Raw genomic sequence first — 17,360 nt, forward strand, 5'->3', positions numbered from 1 at the left:
TCCGCCAGAAGAGTATCGGAACTGGCAGCCTTATCCTGTAAGGAACCATATCTTATTTTGCATAAGGACAGGGTCGTTCTCCGCCCTCATCCTTCCTTCCTACCAAAGGTTATATCCAGTTTTCATCTAAACCAGGATTTGGTATTACCATCCTTCTTTCCTAAACCCACTTCCAGAAAGGAAGGGTTGCTGCATACCTTGGATATTGTCAGGGCCATGAAGGCCTATCTTAAAGCTACAGAGAAGATCCGGAAAACAGATGTGGTGTTCATTTTACCGGATGGGCCCAAGAAGGGGCAGGCAGCTGCAAAATCCACCATCTCGAGGTGGATTAAACAGTTAATCACTCAGGCCTACGGCTTGAAAGGGTTGCCTCCTCCGTTATCATTAAAGGCTCATTCTACTAGGGACATGGGCGCCTCCTGGGCAGCACACCACCAGATCTCTATGGCTCAAGTTTGCAAGGCGGCAACCTGGTCTTCTGTCCACACGTTTACAAAATTCTACCAGTTGGACGTAAGAAGGAATACTGATACAGCCTTTGGGCAGGCAGTGCTGCAGGCTGCAGTTTGAGACCCTCGGATTCCGGGGGCTCCCTTTTAAGTTAAATTTAAAATTTTAAATTATTTTTTCTCAACTAAGTTGGATTTATTATGATTTGAGTATATCTCTAAATTAAATCCTTTTGTCTTGGGAAGATGTTCTCCCTCCCCTCATTGTAAGCATTGCTTTGGGACATCCCATATAGTAATGAATATGCCGCTCTGTGTCCCGTGATGTACGATAAAGAGATTTTTAATACAGCTTACCTGTAAAATCTTTTTCTTGGAGTACATCACGGGACACAGAGCTCCCACCCCTCTTTTGGGGACCATTTTGGGAGGCATACTGCTTGCTACAAAACTGAGGTACTCCTCCTATGGGAGGGGGTTATATAGGGAGGGGCACTTCCTGTTTTTGAGATTGCCAGTGTCCATCACCTGAAGGTACTCCATATAACCCATATAGTAATGAATATGCCGCTCTGTGTCCCGTGATGTACTCCAAGAAAAAGATTTTACAGGTAAGCTGTGTTAAAAATCTCTTTTTTCTATCACAAGGTATGTTTCCATTATTTGTGATGAGAATAAAAGTGATCTAAAAAATGTTTAAAGGGAAAGTGTAAAAAATAAAAAAAATCTAAAAATCGCGTTTGAAATGTCACTTTGCAAATACAGTGTGACATAAATTGCAAAAAATGCCATTTTATTCTCTAGGGTCGTATTACATTACATTCATTCCCGTGTATGCTGGCAGGAGACACAGAGGTGGACCCAGAAGTGCCATAAAACACAGCGCTTTCCAGGTCAGCAACAAGAAGGGATGGGGGGCACAAACTTGTGTCCACTCCACTCTGCTCCCTCCCGGCGGCACACGCTATGTCGGTCCTGGCCCTGCAGATGGGCAAGTAGGGGTGCCCGGTACTGGGGTGTGTGGAAGACGAAAGTCTGCTTGTCAGGCTTGCACACAATAGCGGTGGCTGTAGCCAATGGCAATGTGTGTAAAACCCCCTGCTGTCAGTTGTGTAAGATGTACGGACCTGGCAGCGAAAGGGTTAAACGGACTGCTTCATGGCTTGAGAGCCATGGCTGAAGCTTAAGTACCCCTTGTAATTTACTTTAACCACAAACTGTAGTTACAAGTAAGAATAAAAAATTATATTCTAGAATGATTTTATTAAAAATATAAAATGTTTGTACTTCATTGTATTTTTCTTTGCTCAGGGTTAACCGTATTTGAATCGGGTCAGAAAAAACTTGAAAAGAGGAGAAAAATAAAAGGTAGCGATGCTTCAAACATAGATGGCTTCCTCGGTCCATGGGCAAAATATGTTGATGAAAAAGATGTTGCCAAGCCTTCAGAGGTAATATTGGTACATATAGCGCTTTCATTAGTGCAGCATTTTCTAAGATTGTTTGAAATTCATTTTTTTTTTTTTTGATTGATTTATAGGAGCAACAGAAGGAGCTGGATGAGATAACTGCAAAAAGACAGAAGAGAGGCAAACAAGAAGACGAGAAACCTGCAGATGAGAAGACCATATTGCATGGTTTGTAGTTTTTCTATACCACCTGTTGCATGCTGATTATTTTTTCAATACCCTTAAATCCAAACAGCCACTACCATCAAAAAAAGCCTGTCTTAGCAAGTGAACTGTGACGCTAGTCTTTATTTTTTATAATAACCTTGCAATTCTTGCCACTTTTTTTGTTTAGTTAAAGAAATGTATGACTACCAGGGCAGATCGTATCTTCACGTTCCTCAAGATGTGGATGTTAACCTACGCTCCACAGAAGCTCCAGAAAAATGTTACCTACCCAAGAAGCAGATCCATGTCTGGTCTGGACATACAAAGGTAGAGCATATAGTTTTGGCTTTAACAGTGACAGAAAATCTATCTTAACCACTTCCCGCCCGGTCAATAGACAATTGACGTCCGGGAAGTGGTTGTGAAATCCTGACTGGATATCTATTGACGTCCAGCAGGATTACATGCTGGCGCGTGCCCGTGGGGGCGCGCGGCGATCGGTGATGCGGGCTGTCAGTCTGACACCCTGCATCTCCGATCTCGATAAAGAGCCTCCGGCGGAGGCTCTTTACCACTTGATCAGCCATGTCCAATCACGGCTGATCACGATGTAAACAGGAAGAGCCGTTGATGGCTCTTCCTCACTCGCGTCTGACAGACGCAAGTAGAGGAGAGCCGATTGGCGGCTCTCCTGGCGGGGGGTTCGCGCTGATTGTTTATCAGCGCTGCCCCCCCCCTCGGATGCCCACACTGGACCACCAGGGAAGGTGGCAGTAAAAAAAAAAAATGAGATGCCAATCAGTGCCCACAAATGGGCACTGACTGGCAACATGTGTACTGGGATGAACAAGTAATGGCCTCGGTGCCACCCCTCGGTGTCCATCGGTGCCACCCCTCGGTGTCCATCTGTCCCGTCATATTAGTGCCCGTAATCGAAGAAGAAAACTTATTTATTTACAAAAAAAATCTTTATTTTTTTTTTTCAACATTTTTAGGCTTTTTTTAGTTGTTGCGCAAAAAATAAAATCGCAGAGGTGATCAAATACCACCAAAAAGCTCTATTTATGGGAATAAAATGATAATAAAATTGTTTGGGTCCAATGTAGCATAACCGCGCAATTGTCATTCAAAGTGCCACAGCAATGGTGGTTCCAAACCATGCCTGCACACTTTTTGCAAACAGGTGCAGCTGTTGGTGGTGGTGGTCAGATTTGTATTCCGTACAAATCATTGGCAGCCTCTGACTGACCCTGAACGCATACTGTGTGTGTCCAGGGTCAGTTCAGGCTGCACAGAAACTGGCCGCAACTAATCAGCCAGTTTGAATTCAGCCATAGCACAGTGTTGTATCCAGAGGCGATGTTTATACACCTCCTGAACACAGCAAACTATGTGCTCCTGGCTACTTCTGTGAACGTAGCCTTGGTTTCATAGGCTGGGCCTAGATCTGAGTCACAGTACAAATTTAGGCCTCTGTATGTAGCGTGTCCCTGGTGAAAGGTGATTTCAATAAACCTATGGTTTAGAAGATTTTAGATTTGGTATATGGCAAAGTCGGTGCAAAGTGTATTGTAAGTAATAACACATTATCTGAATGTAGTAACATTGGGATTCACCAAGGAGTTGTGCGACTTCTTAAAAGCACCCCACTGCACTACATGCATTTACCTGGTCAGGAAATTTCCCTTTAAAGCGGATGTGCCACGGGAAAAATATATTAAAAGCCAGCAGCTACAAATACTGCAGCTGCTGACTTTTAATATAAGGACACTTACCTGTCCTGGAGTCCAGCGGTGATCGCAGCAGATGACGAGCCGATCGCTCGTCACCCTGCTGCTCCCCCCTCCATCCTCGGTGAGGGAACCAGGAAGTGAAGCGCTCCGGCTTCACTGCCCGGTTCCCTACGGCGCATGCGCGAGTCGCGCTGCGCCCGCCGATTGGCTCCCGCTGTGTGCTGGGAGCCGAGTGTTCCCAGCATACAACGGGGGGACGGACGGACGGGAAGGAAGGAAAAAACCCGTCCTTTGCCCGTATCGTAGGGCCGGAAGTGGGTGCAGATACCTGTCTGTAGACAGGTATCTGCACCCCCCTCCCCCTGAAAGGTGTCAAATGTGACACCGGAGGGGGGGAGGGTTCCGATCAGCGGGACTCCACTTTAGAGTGGAGATCCGCTTTAACCTATATAATTTAACAACATTACAGCCAGTGTTTAATCTTTCTTTTTGCATTACCTACTCAAAAATTTATTTTAAATGAACCTTTGTTAAATTCGCCTCTCTACCTTCCTTCCTTCCTTCCTTCCAGGGAGTCAGTGCCGTGAGGTTGTATCCTCACTCTGGACACTTATTGCTGTCTTCTTCCATGGACTGCAAGATTAAGGTTAGTAAATGCTCATAACGGTACCAGGTCAAGAAAGATAATTTAGCAGGCTTCTTTTTTTTACCTTTTTATATTAGTGACAGACTATAATATATTATATTACAGTGACAGACTATAATATTTTGGGCACAATAATGTCTGAGAACATGTCTTAACAAAATGTATTCATAAATGTTCCCTTTTAAGCATGCTTGGTTTTTGAAGTGGACAATCAATGCATGTTGCTTAGAAGCCGTCGTGTTATGAAAAACACAAATGGCTACATACAGTATTATACAGTACAGAGTTGGGATCACTGTTCCTCAAGGCTGTCCTACGTTTTCTTTTCTTTTTTGTTTTGTTCTCTCTTTTAACACCTCTTTGTTATGCCACATTGAGGGTCTGGGAAGAGGTGAAGCCATACAGGCAGGGGACCCTAGGGAGAGGGCAGCTGTGCAAGTGGATAGCTTGAGAGGGATTTGTGCAGGTTGGAGAGCTTGGGAGGATGGAAAGCCTGGGAAGTGGGGGGGCATGCAGACAGGGAAGCCTGGGAACAGGGAAGGTTGTGTGAACACAACTTGCCTTGTAACATAAGCTTTCACTGATGTATATTCCTTAAACTATTCAAAGGTATAATACATATTACCGTATTTATCGGTGTATAACACGCACCCTAACTTTTAGAGGGAAGTTTCAGGAAAAAAAACTTTCCACGGCCCCCTGCGTATAACACGCAGGCACAGTTTACCCCCTATTTTCAGGGTAAAAAAGTGAGTGTTATACGCCAATAAATACAGTAATTAAGTATGTTTGTTTATGGTATGTAATATACTTTATGCTTTAGTTAAAAAATATATATATATTTTTTTGTATACAAAGCATGGATAAAGGGGGGGGGGGGGAGGGGCTGCAGCCCAATACATGTCCCAATAAACATTCTCCAACACGATGGCCGCATAGTTGGGCTCATAAATGCAAGCATTGGAACATTGGCACATCAGTACAACCGTCGCCCCCCCCCCCCCCCTCCCTCTAAAAGTTTGTGCAGCAGGCAGTTAGTGATTGTAAATGATCACATTCCCTCTGTTCTCAGCTGCATAGGGGCTAGGGGAGGAGAAGCAGCAGCACACTGAGCTTGCCAGTTAATGGCTGTGCAGCGAAGGCATGTCGGGACAAGTCTGATCATTGAAGGGAGAGTACACAAAGTTTCCAGCATAGCTAGAGAACTGATCATAATGTGTTCTCCTGCTTAGTGTGGTCAGTTTTTAATAGGAAAGCAAGGGGACTAGCAGGAACACCAGGTATTTCACTTAAAGTAAGCAATACAAAGAGAACAGGATACTTTATCATACAAGTACATGGTACAGCAGGCACATTTGAGGTGTTACTAAACTCTTTATTTATGTTTTGCTTTTACCTACAGGTAAGCCTATAATAAGGCTTACCTGTAGGTAAAAAATATCTCCTAAACCTTTACAATTTAGGAGATATTCCCTCCGCAATGAGCTGCTGACTGCATCGGCGCATGCGCACAGGTGGTTCTTGGCTGAAGGCCCGGCATTCAACTGATATTTATAAAACATCTTGTATTAGTTACAGAATTAAAGGCACTCTGTGATTGCACAAGAGGTGGTCCTGTTGTTCATCTGCCCCTCCTCTTCCCTGGTCCAATCATAGAATGCCTTGTGTTCTGTCAATACAGAACACAGACACAGCGATATGCAATGTCAAAATAGTATAATATAGTAATTCTAGTAATATACACATTAAAACAAGCCATGTTCAATTTTAACAAAGAAGCAAAACTTATTGTAACATCAAAAATAACAAATACATATTCATGCCATATACGGTATCTTGTACACCAATTGGCCATTTCTTTGACTGCCCACCTAATATTGAGTAGTTCCCACTTATGAAGTGGGGTACTTGGTCAGCAACTGTGTTTAGGTAGGTGGTATGTGTTAAGTAACATCCACATTATCAAAAATCTATATGAAACTGTTATCCACGGCTCAGGACCATACCTCTCTGAGATGCCGCAGTAAATGGGCAGAAGACATAGGGGATATGGATCAGAACCAGTGGGAAGGTTTCCCAGCAGAACGTTGCCCAAAAGAGCACACGGCCTCTGCAAAAAGGTCACCCTTTTCCGTGGCTCTGTGCTCTAGTTGTCATGCTCGCCTGCCCATTGTAGGTACTTTTGGCTGTGGACACGGGTCAGCATGGGCACCCCGAGTGGTCTGTGGCTACTCTGCCCCATCTTTTCTGCTTTCAAGACATCATCTTCAGAGACAACATTTTTAATTTTTGTACTATATCCCACTGACTTTTAGATGCCATTGTAATGGGATAAATCATGTTATTCACTGAACCTGTCAGTGGTCAGAAAATTATGGCTGATAAGTCGAGCAATCAGAAATCAATGGGACGAACATATTTTCACAAAAAAATAGTTTGTAGCCGGTGAAATTAAACTTTGCCTATTTGCCTGTAGTAGTACAGTATATTGCAATAATTGTCAAGATCCAATTGGGGATAAAAAAAAAAGCTACAAGGATTGTAATGATATAAAGCCATATGCCTGCCAGTTCAGATCATCATAACCATTTACAATGAAATAAGCGTGGTCATAAATTCTTTGCTAAAAGAGGTTTTTCTTTCCAATAGTAAGAATTTAGAATTTGCATATAACGCAGATTACGCCTAGTCATGCACTCTCCATAGTGTTTGGGGCCTGACCGATTTCCTTTAAACGCAATTTTTCCCCTCTGTTACTGCTGATTTTTTAAACTTATCCTCCTTTTGAAACAGTTGTGTCTATCTAAAACATCAATATTGGCTGCAGGGGATGCTTTTTATCAGGAGGATAGGATGTGCACTGCTGGCATGTAGTATAGCATTCCCAGCAGTAAGTTTACAAGAGTGTTGAGGCAAAAGTGTCATCTTTTACAAAACTGAACATCACAGAATGAAATTTTCATTTAGTCCCATGACATTGTAAGTAAAAAGCATTCAAATCTAAGCAGGTAATAAACAAATGGCTCGCTGCTCCAGGTAATGAAGGTACAGGTACATAACAAGGCAACATCCAATTTTATTTATTTTTTTTTACAAATTTTAAAGTGGCGCTATGCTTTGAAACTAAAAGAATAAACGACACAAAAAATTGTAAAACGGTAATATAACATGGGTCTGATCTCTCAAGGTACAGATTGAATAATGTGAATAATAACAAAGTGCCAGTGCTGCAACAAATGTCTCATGAAGGTGCGCAGAATAACGCAAATAAAAATAATCTTCAGAATTGTCTTATTTTGATTAATTTGACGTTTGCCCAATAGTTATCACCGGACGCACTAATTTTGTTCTTTTAATGGATGCCATTATATGAAAATCAAGTCACCAAATTGGATTGTTTTTTTTCACGTTATCGCTGTATTGATTTGTTTAACCACTTGCTGTCCGGCCACAGTACATATACTGTGGCAGGTCAGCTCTATTGCACGAACCGACTTACCTGTATGTCATTTCGTGCAGTAGCCTCTGGGGGCGCGTGCTGATTGGCTAGAGGGGGAGCCAATCAACTGGTCTGACGGACGCGATGTCCGTGACCTGTGATCGATCCAAAGAGGTATGATGGTGATCCGCCATTATAAACAAGGCAGATCCCCATTCTGACACAGTAATCTTGTGTTCCTGCTAAACGGGAACACGGATCTCTGTGTTCAATCCAGTGAGTCCACCCCCCACAGTTGGCAAGCACCCCCTAGGCCCCAAGGGATACACTTAACCCTTTGATCACCACTGGTGTTAACCCTTTCACTGCCAGTGTCATTAGTACGCTAACAGTGCTTATGTTTATCACTGTAATCATGTCACTGGTTCACAAAAAAAGTATCAGTTTGGCGTCCGTTTTGTCCGCCGCCCTCTAAAAATCGCTGATTGCCACCATTACTAGTAAAAAAAAATCTAAAAATGCCAATAAAATATCCCATAGTTTGTAGACGCAATAACTTTTGCGCAAACCAATATACGTTTATTGTGATTTTTTTTTTTACCAAAAATATGTAGCGGAATACATATTTGCCTAAATTGATGAAGAAATTCATCTTCCTTCTTTTTTTTTTTTTTTTTTTTTTTTTTGTGTTTTAAAGCAGAAAGTAAATTTTATTTATTCATTCTTTAAATTTTCACTTTTTTCTTTTATAACACACAAAAATAAAAACCGCAGTGGTGATCAAATACCACCAAAAGAAAGCTCTATTTGTTGGGGGGGGGAAGGACCTTTATTTGGGTACAGTGTTTCACAGCCGCGCTATTGTCAGATAAAGTAAGGCAGTGCCATATCGCAAAAAATTGATTGGTCATGAAGGGCTAAAACCTTCCGGGGCTGAAGTGATTAACCTATTTTTATTATTTGCTCATTTTTGCATTATTTGCAACACTGGTGTTTTTGGCTAGAATACCCAGTAGGGGTACTATTGTAATGTTGTTGGATTGTGATAAGACATAAGAGTAGTATTAGTATTATTATTTTTTTGCGTTATTTTGCACTCCTTGATGAGAAGTTCATTGCAGCACTGGCACTTAGAGTACAAACTCAGTAGATCTATTATTATTATTATTATTATTATTATTATTATTCACATTATTCAATATCTACCTTGAGAGATCAGGCACATGTAATATTACTGTTTGCATTTCTTTATGTAGTTTTATTCTTTTAGTTTTGAAGCATAGTGCAACGTTGTAAGCAATTGGATTTTAGATGTTGGGACACATTGTTAAGTTGTGAGCTGCTGCTTCCTATTTCTTATATTAACTGGTAGCGCATAGGATTTTATACATTCATATCCAAAAAATATGCTGTCTCTCTCATCACCCCAGTACAAATCGGCCTAGGATGGATCACAATTGCCCTTTGCTCTGCCCTTTTACCTGGAAGAATTGGGAGCCCCCAAAGTAAAAAAAATATGTTTTTAAAATGTAAGCCAATATTTGAAGCACAAGCGAGTTGTACTATTGCTCTTTTCATACTGCTGAAGGCGGCATGTAATAATTTGAACTGTCCTCTCGTGAGGCATGCTGTCTCTAGGGTGGGCAGCCTTACTGGAAATCCCAGCAAATTGATGACTGTTTATTTTAGACCACAATACTATGTTGATTTGTAGTCAGGGACTGCAGAAAAAATGGTCGAACCACTGATCTGATCTCTCTACTTGATCTCGAACTGCCAACCCCCCATTTCGCTCCCTAAACACTTATTTGAGTCCTCTCTAAATCCAGTGTTGTGCCCATCTACAGCAGCAGTGCTGCTCCCTCTCCCCTTATGACTCACTGAGCACAGCGTGAGCCATTGGCTTCTGCTGCTGTCAAACCCTGTGAGGGGGAGTGTGGAGATGTGTGTGGCTTTAGTGTGTGTCCAATGACATTGTGAATTGTAATTAAAAATCATTCAAATCTAAGCAGGTAATAAACAAATAGCTTGCTGCTCCAGGTAATGAAAGTACAGGTACATAACCAGGCAACATCCCAATTTTTTTTTTTTTTTACATATTTAAATTGGCGCTATGCTTTAACCACTTCAGCCCCGGACCATACTGCTAGTCAATGACCAGGCCACTTTTTGCGATTCGGCACTGCGTCGCTTTAACTGACAATTGCGCGGTCGTGCGACGTGGCACCCAGATAAAATTGACGTCCTTTTTTTCCCACCAATAGAGCTTTCTTTTGGTGGTATTTGATCACCTCTGCAGTTTTTATTTTTTGCGCTATAAACAAAAATAGAGCGACAATTTTGAAAAAAAAAAATGAATATTTTTTTACTTTTTGCTGTAATAAATATCCCCAAAAATATATATCTAAAAAAAAAAAGATTTTTTTTCCTCAGTATAGGCCGATACGTATTCTTCATTTTTTTTTTTTCGTAAAAAAAAATCTCAATAAGCGGTTGGTTTGCGCAAAAGTTATAGCGTCTACAAAATAGGGCATAGTTTTATGTCATTTTTATTAATATTTATTTTTTTACAAGTAATGGCGGCGATCAGCGATTTTTATCGGTACTGCGACCTTATGGCGGACACTTTTGACACATTTTTGGGACCATTGCCATTTTTATAGCGATCAGTGCTATAAAAATGCATTGATTACTATAAAAATGCCACTGGCAGGGAAGGGGTTAACACTCTAGGGGGCGAGGAAGGGGTTAATTATGTTCCCTGTGTGTGTTCTAACTGAGGGGGGGGGGGTGGGACTGACTGACTTGGGGAAATGACAGATCGCTGTTCATACATTGTATGAACAGACAATCGGGCATGTCTCCCCCTGACTGGACCGGGAGCTTACACACACAGTTCCCGGTTCTCGCTCTGTAACGAGCGATCGCGGGTGCCCGGCGGTGATCGGGCACACGCGGCGGGACCAGGGGCGAGAACAGGCGCCCCTATTGGCTGGATCACTAGATGTGGTAATATTACGTGCTCTCGCGCAGCCGACCTGCTGCCGTAGTTATACGACGGCTGGTCGGCAAGCGGTTAAAACTAAAAGGATAAACATAAAAAATTGTAACCACTTGCAACCACTTTAAGCTACAGGCAAGCCTATAATTAGGCTTACCTGTAGCTGCACTGGATATCTCCTAAACCTGCACGGTATGTATTTGCATGTGCCGACGTCATGCGGCACATGCGCACTTATGCCAACTGAAATAATGGCACTATGTGCCGTTGCTTCAGTTGTACTGTGCCGCTCCTGCGCGAAAGTGACGTCATCGCAACTCCGGCCAATCACCTCGCCGGAGCCGCGATACCCGGAAGTCGCTCCGGGACAACATGTCGACGGCTTCGATCTATGGTAAGTAATACATCAGCTAGTATGCTATGCATACTAGCTGATTATGCCTTTGTCTTGCAGGGTTTGGCCCCTTTCACACTGGGCGCGGGAGGTGCACTGGCCGTTTAGCGGCGCTATTTTTGGAGCAGTCCTGCTAGTCCTTGGTGTGAAAGGGGCCTTAGTATTTTTCCCGTTTTTGTTCGGAGGGTTTACTTCCTCTTTAAGCTTTGACAAAAAAAAACTGGAAGCTGTTGCACCAGATTTTGCACGAAGAGTTTTAGTAAATTAACCCCTCATTTTGCCAAACGCATCCCCTTTCTGCATCTGAAAAACGGGATCAGAGTGCTTTAACTCCCAGTCTTATCCCAGTTTCTGGTCATACGCGGATTAAAGAGTTTCTATAAAGATATACATCAAGTAATTAGAATGGCAGTCTTTGGCAATGCATTCAATCTTCAGGTATTTTTACTTTTATATTTGAACATACAGTCATAGCTGCAAATACCGATGCACAAAAAATTGCATCACTATAAAATCCTAATGTTTGCCTTTTAGACCCCATACACACTATTAGATTTTCTGGCGATTTTTTTATCTTCAGACTTGCCAAAACCAAATATTATGAGGTCAAACCTTAAGAGTTTGTTTGTATGCAGTCAGGCAGGCCCTTGCACTATACGGTTTTTGGTAAATTCGAAGACAAAAATCTACAGGAAATCTAATGGTGTGTATGGGGTCTTGCTCTCACATGACAAATTGGTGCTTTTTTTTTTGCTAAATGTATACTTTCCTTTTTTCCCACCCATAACGTTAAGTGCTTGTCTACAAGATGTACGCTGTCCTTCAGGCATATTTATTTCACCTCCCCTTCTAAAGAAACCTGTTTCTACCCTGAGGATGGCAGGGCTTTTTGCATATCTTCTGGTAAGAGGATGTGGACAAGTACTGGAATGCCACAAGCCACCTGCACACAGTGTATCTGTGCATGCTGTTACTTGTTTTATGTAAACCTCTGACATTCAGTTTATTAAACCTATTATCGGTTACCCCCAGAGAAATCATCAAGTGTATATGTGACACAGTCACAAAGGTTCTAACCATGATTTAATTTTCAGCTTTACTACTTGCTGCTATTATATGATGGATACATTTGTGATCACTTTTCTTAATTTTGTTACAGATCTGGGAAGTGTACAATGAAAGAAGATGTTTGCGGACTTTTATAGGTATTTTACGCATGCTTAAATACACCCCCCCCCCCCCCAAAAGTTATCTGGGTGTGTTTGTTATTTTTTATCCGCGTATCCGTGGATAAATCCTCTGGCGGATTTTGATCTCCTGGTTGTACTAACCAGGAGATCAAAATCCCCGCGGAATTCCGTCCGCGGTGACGTGTCGCGCCGTCGCCGCGATGATGACGCGGCGACGTGCGCGACGCTGTCATATAAGGATATCCACGCATGCGTCGAATCATTACGACGCATGCGAGGGATGGGTTCGGACGGATCGATCCGGTGAGTCTGTACAGACCATCGGATCAATCCGCTGGAGCCGATTCCAGCGGATAGATTTCTTGGCATGCTAAGAAATTTTTATCCGCTGGAAATCGGTCAGCCCGAAAAAAATCCGCGGAACAACATCCGCTGGGTTGTACACACCAGCGGATCTATCCGCTGGAACTGATCCGCAGATCAATTCCAGCGGATAGATCCTCTCGTGTGTACGGGGCCTAAGAGTGTACATTGATGGATGAGAAAGTGGATAGTATCTTTTTATATTCATCGTAAAAATGTTTTTGGAATCCTATATAGGACATGGGTCCCTCCCCTCTGTTTTATTTTGTTGTCCGTATCCATTTTTAACCTTACAGTCTAATAGTTCTAAGAATTCCTGTGTCTCTCAATGAACTCCAAAAAATTTATTTTGTGGAGTTCAAAAATCCTGTTTTTTAGTAACACAGTGGGACACATTTCCATACATCATGTATTTGTTGGTTTCTGGATATGACATAAAGGCCCTTTCTATTTTGCAGGCCACAGTAAAGCTGTTCGGGACATATGCTATAACAATAGCGGGACGCAATTCCTAAGTGCAGCCTATGATCGCTATCTCAAGCTGTGGGACACCGAAACAGGTACTATATACATTACTATTAAAAGTAAAAGCTGTAGATTGGTGTACTATCAGCTTGTTGGTTTAGATTCTGATGTGTTTGCTTATTTCAGTCTTGGTTAAGTATTGGTAGGTCTGACAGAGTTGTCTGTCCCTGTACGGGAGATTTTTCCTCCCTTTTTTTTTTTTTTTTTTTTAAATGAGTTTTGTCACAGGACGACAAGCAGTAGGGGAAAATCTTTCCGAAAAGGGAATGAACAAGCTGGAGGGCTGAGGTATGCATACCCTTGCTGTAGAGGAATGGTAATAAAAACATGATCACAAATCCATCCAGCACCAGACCCCTTTTTGTTTCCTTAGCTGGGCGTGCATGGCTAACAGTGACGGGGGATGGCGCGATTTGTCGGGGAATGGCTGGTGTTAGTGCTTCCATCGTCCCGACACCATGGTTGATATGGTGTCAGGATGATTAAAGTGCACTATTTCTATTATTGCATTGTAATATATATTGAAATAGTTCAACGCACCATAATGCAGAATCGGTGGAAGCCCTGAGCGTGTCACTTGCCGCCGTTGCCGGCCACCAGATGCAACATGTCACTTGCCACCATTGCCAGCCACCAGTTCGGTATTTCTATTGCCAAATTGATATTTTCAGAAAGGAGCCAGAGAGAGATCCCGTAAATCTTGGCATGTCCGAGAAGGGGTTAGGAGATCTCTGGCAAACGATTCATAGAAAGTACCGTATTTATCGCGGTATAACGCGCTCCCGCGTATACCGCGCACCCCCAAAGTGACCCCCAATCCTGTGGGAAAAAAAGTTATTTTTGTACTTACAGTTTTGGTGTCTTGCGCGGCGTCCATCGGCGGCCTCGTCGGGTCCGCTGTCCTTCTGCGGTTTCGGGTGTCCTCTTCGGCGGGTCCGAGGATGGAGGATGTTTCTGGCAGGTGATCCAAAGTAGAGTTGGTTACCTTGTTTCAGATGTATATAAATCAGAATAATAGTCATGTGCTAATCGATTGAATTGGTATACAAGCTGTTGAGAGGGGCCCCTAATGATTTAGAAATAGGTAAGTTTTCACTTTGTCTAAAGTAGCATCCAGTAGGTGCAAAAACTGCATGTGTTTTATAGGAATTCTGGAGAATGGCGTCATCCTGGACAGGTTTATGGGATTTTTCCAATGTATCAATTTATTTTAGAAGTCTGGTGACCTGTACAGAATTGAACTACTTGAGGCAAGAGCCATGGGCTTTAAGGGTAACTTTTGTAGTACAGATATACAAGTTTGCCACTTGATAAAGGAAATTGTGGGTAGGCTTTTTGTGTATAAACACCATGCGTCTGATTTATGAAAAGTGCCTTACAAAACACTTCCTATTGTTTACTAACCTGTGATGGACAACTGCCACAAATCTTGTTGCAGCAAAGAGGCTTTTATCTTTTTTAGCTGTTGGAACTCCTTTCCTCTTGGAATCTAGATCATTTAACAAAAATATCGCATATAAGACACATAAAACGAGAAAGTAAAACCACTAGTATACCAATTGCTGCTCATCAAACCCACATGGTGAAAATAGTTTGAGCCAGTTGGTGTCTAGGATGGTTGCTACACGGAGTGTTTTTCCAGGAAGATTGTTTCCTGTATATAAAACAAATGCTCTGATTTTCTAGGAGTACTCGGAGCTGCTGCCCCCCCATTTTAGTCTCAACACAGGTCTAGGCTCTGAAATGCTTTGTCTTTGGGTTTTCAGTGCTGCTTTTGATGAAAGGGTCCAAGCAGTTTAGCCTGCTGTAGAAATCCTGTAGCTTTTTACACAAACACTGTGGGATCAGAGTAAATGGAGAACCCCTGTAATCAGACACAGGATATTTTGTATATTTAAATACTGGTATATTAATGATCTTCTGTTGGTTCTGTAGGTCAGTGTATTTCCAGGTTTACAAACCGAAAAGTTCCATACTGTGTCAAATTCAATCCGGATGAAGATAAACAGAGTTTGTTTGTGGCTGGAATGTCCGATAAGAAAATAGTACAAGTAAGTATCAATATTGATGGTAAAAGCACAGCATGAACTATGGGAAAAAAATTCAGTTTTTTTTTTTTCACTTTTCCTATCACTGTTTTTTGGATTAAAGGGCCCCATTTTAACCATTTGCCTACAAAAGCAATTTTTTATGTCACACGATATTTTGCGCAGCCGTTGTCTAAAACAAATTTCTCCTCGGTTCATCATGAGACACACCGCCTCCTTAATCTTGACCATTGGGTTATATCACCTCAGCAGGAGTAGGACTAGGCAGAACATAATACTTGGCTAAGCCCCATTGGCTGTCCTCAGTCAGTATTAAACCCCCTCCCTGCTTTTGGTGTTCATTTTTTTTTTTTTTTTTTTTTTTTCTAGTCAGCTGTAAGGACCTAGCTTCTTGCTGGGATCTTTTTGGTCCTAGCAATTATTTTTTTATTCCTGCCATGCATCTCCTGGGAGATCTACAATCAACTGCTGGGCTGGATGACGATCTGGATAAACTATATCCAGTGGTCTCCCCAGTCCAGTCGGCCGTGACATGGCCTAAACGGATGGAGGCTGGCCTGCGAGTTTAAACGTATCGCCTGTGTCGCAAAAGACTGGCCTCTGGTCCGAGTCGCAGCATCCCCCTGGCTGACAGCCCCCACTTTGGTGGCGAGGGTCCTGTCTGGAGTGATACCTGCAGCCGTGGAGGGGTAATTTGTCACCCCTATACGTGGTGGGGTGGATGCGGGTACTCTCCTGGTATGGTCGGACCTGCCTGTAGAATTCCTCCTCCCATCCCACCAGTGGTGGACCCTCCTCTTTCCAGATTTAATAAAGCAACCATGATTCCAGTGGAGGACCCCCGTCCTTTAAAGACCCGGCCGATAGGAAAGTGGAGTTTGTGGCGTGCAGCATGTTCACTATAGCAGGTTCGGCAATGCGACCGATCCTGGCATCGGCGCTGGTGTCTCGGACACTGACTGACTGAATGGGCCAAGCTTTTGCGCCAAGGTCTTGGGAATGAGCAGGTTCCCGCTGCTTATGTTGGTCCAAGGGCTGCAGTTGGTATGTGATGCAACTTTGGATGCAACTCCCCTGCTGTCAAAACGTTCAGTTTCAGTGGTATTGATTAGACGTGTGCTGTGGCTTAGGAACTGGCCTGCTGACCAAGCCTCTAAGAAAGCACTAATTGATCTGCCCTTTCAAGGGGATTGCCTGTTTGTGGTACCTTCCTGCCACAGTCTAAGAAAGGTAAGGATCCTCATAAACGTTGGGCCTTCTTTCTCAGCCCATAAGAAATTATTTCGAGCCCCAGGACTGCAGACAAGGGAAATGGATCTCTCAAGTCTTCCTCATTGGGTTCCAAGCAGTTTTTGTCTGGTAAGCCTAGAGCTGGCTTCTCCAGTCCTGCATACAAAACCCCTTCAGCATGAAGGTCTGCCCTCACATATAGCTGGGGTGGGCGGGGACATCGTCACTGGTTTCCTGCTTCGTGGACCTCCTTCGTGAGCGTCGAGGGAATCCACAAATTGAGCCTTTTGAATATCCCAAAGAAGGGGGAGGGGGCAGTGTTTGTCTGCTTCAGGGGGCCCCGAGTCTCCTTGTGCATATATAATTCCTACAAAAGTTCAGGTAATGTCCAAACTTCCTGAAGCCCCCCTCTATCCCCGTCCAGGAGATTGAATCACCTGGGTCTGACTCTGGATTTAATGCTGACCAGGGTGGTCTTGTTCTACTCAAACATTTGCTCCTTCAGCAGGTTTGGTTCAACAGGAAGCCACCGAGATTTGTGACAATGTCACAGATTCCTCTGGTAGACACTAGAGTCATCCTTGGGCCAATACCTTCCTTTTCTTCCGCGGTGCCTGCGAAGCATCAAGGGCGTAAGTCTTCTGGTCATTCTGGTGGCTGTAAACGTCCCTTGGGGGCTACCTCTTAGGACCAAATGTCCCAAGGGCTGAGCTTCCATTCTGC

At 43.1% G+C, this 17,360-nt stretch overlaps 1 protein-coding gene across 1 annotated transcript in view; it reads left to right on the forward strand.

Moving 5' to 3' along the window:
- The window catches only part of CDC40 (cell division cycle 40), an 80,859-nt gene that overhangs the window by 49,257 nt on the left and 14,242 nt on the right, over positions 1-17,360 (forward strand). The window contains exons 5-11 of the mRNA XM_040350235.1: positions 1,764-1,903; positions 1,993-2,089; positions 2,256-2,395; positions 4,373-4,447; positions 12,441-12,486; positions 13,293-13,394; positions 15,295-15,410. Coding sequence (XP_040206169.1) covers positions 1,764-1,903; positions 1,993-2,089; positions 2,256-2,395; positions 4,373-4,447; positions 12,441-12,486; positions 13,293-13,394; positions 15,295-15,410 — 716 coding nt within the window. The remainder of the gene's footprint in view (positions 1-1,763; positions 1,904-1,992; positions 2,090-2,255; positions 2,396-4,372; positions 4,448-12,440; positions 12,487-13,292; positions 13,395-15,294; positions 15,411-17,360) is intronic.

This window comes from Rana temporaria, chromosome 4, assembly GCF_905171775.1.
Source record: "Rana temporaria chromosome 4, aRanTem1.1, whole genome shotgun sequence".
Taxonomy (NCBI): Eukaryota; Metazoa; Chordata; class Amphibia; order Anura; family Ranidae; genus Rana; species Rana temporaria.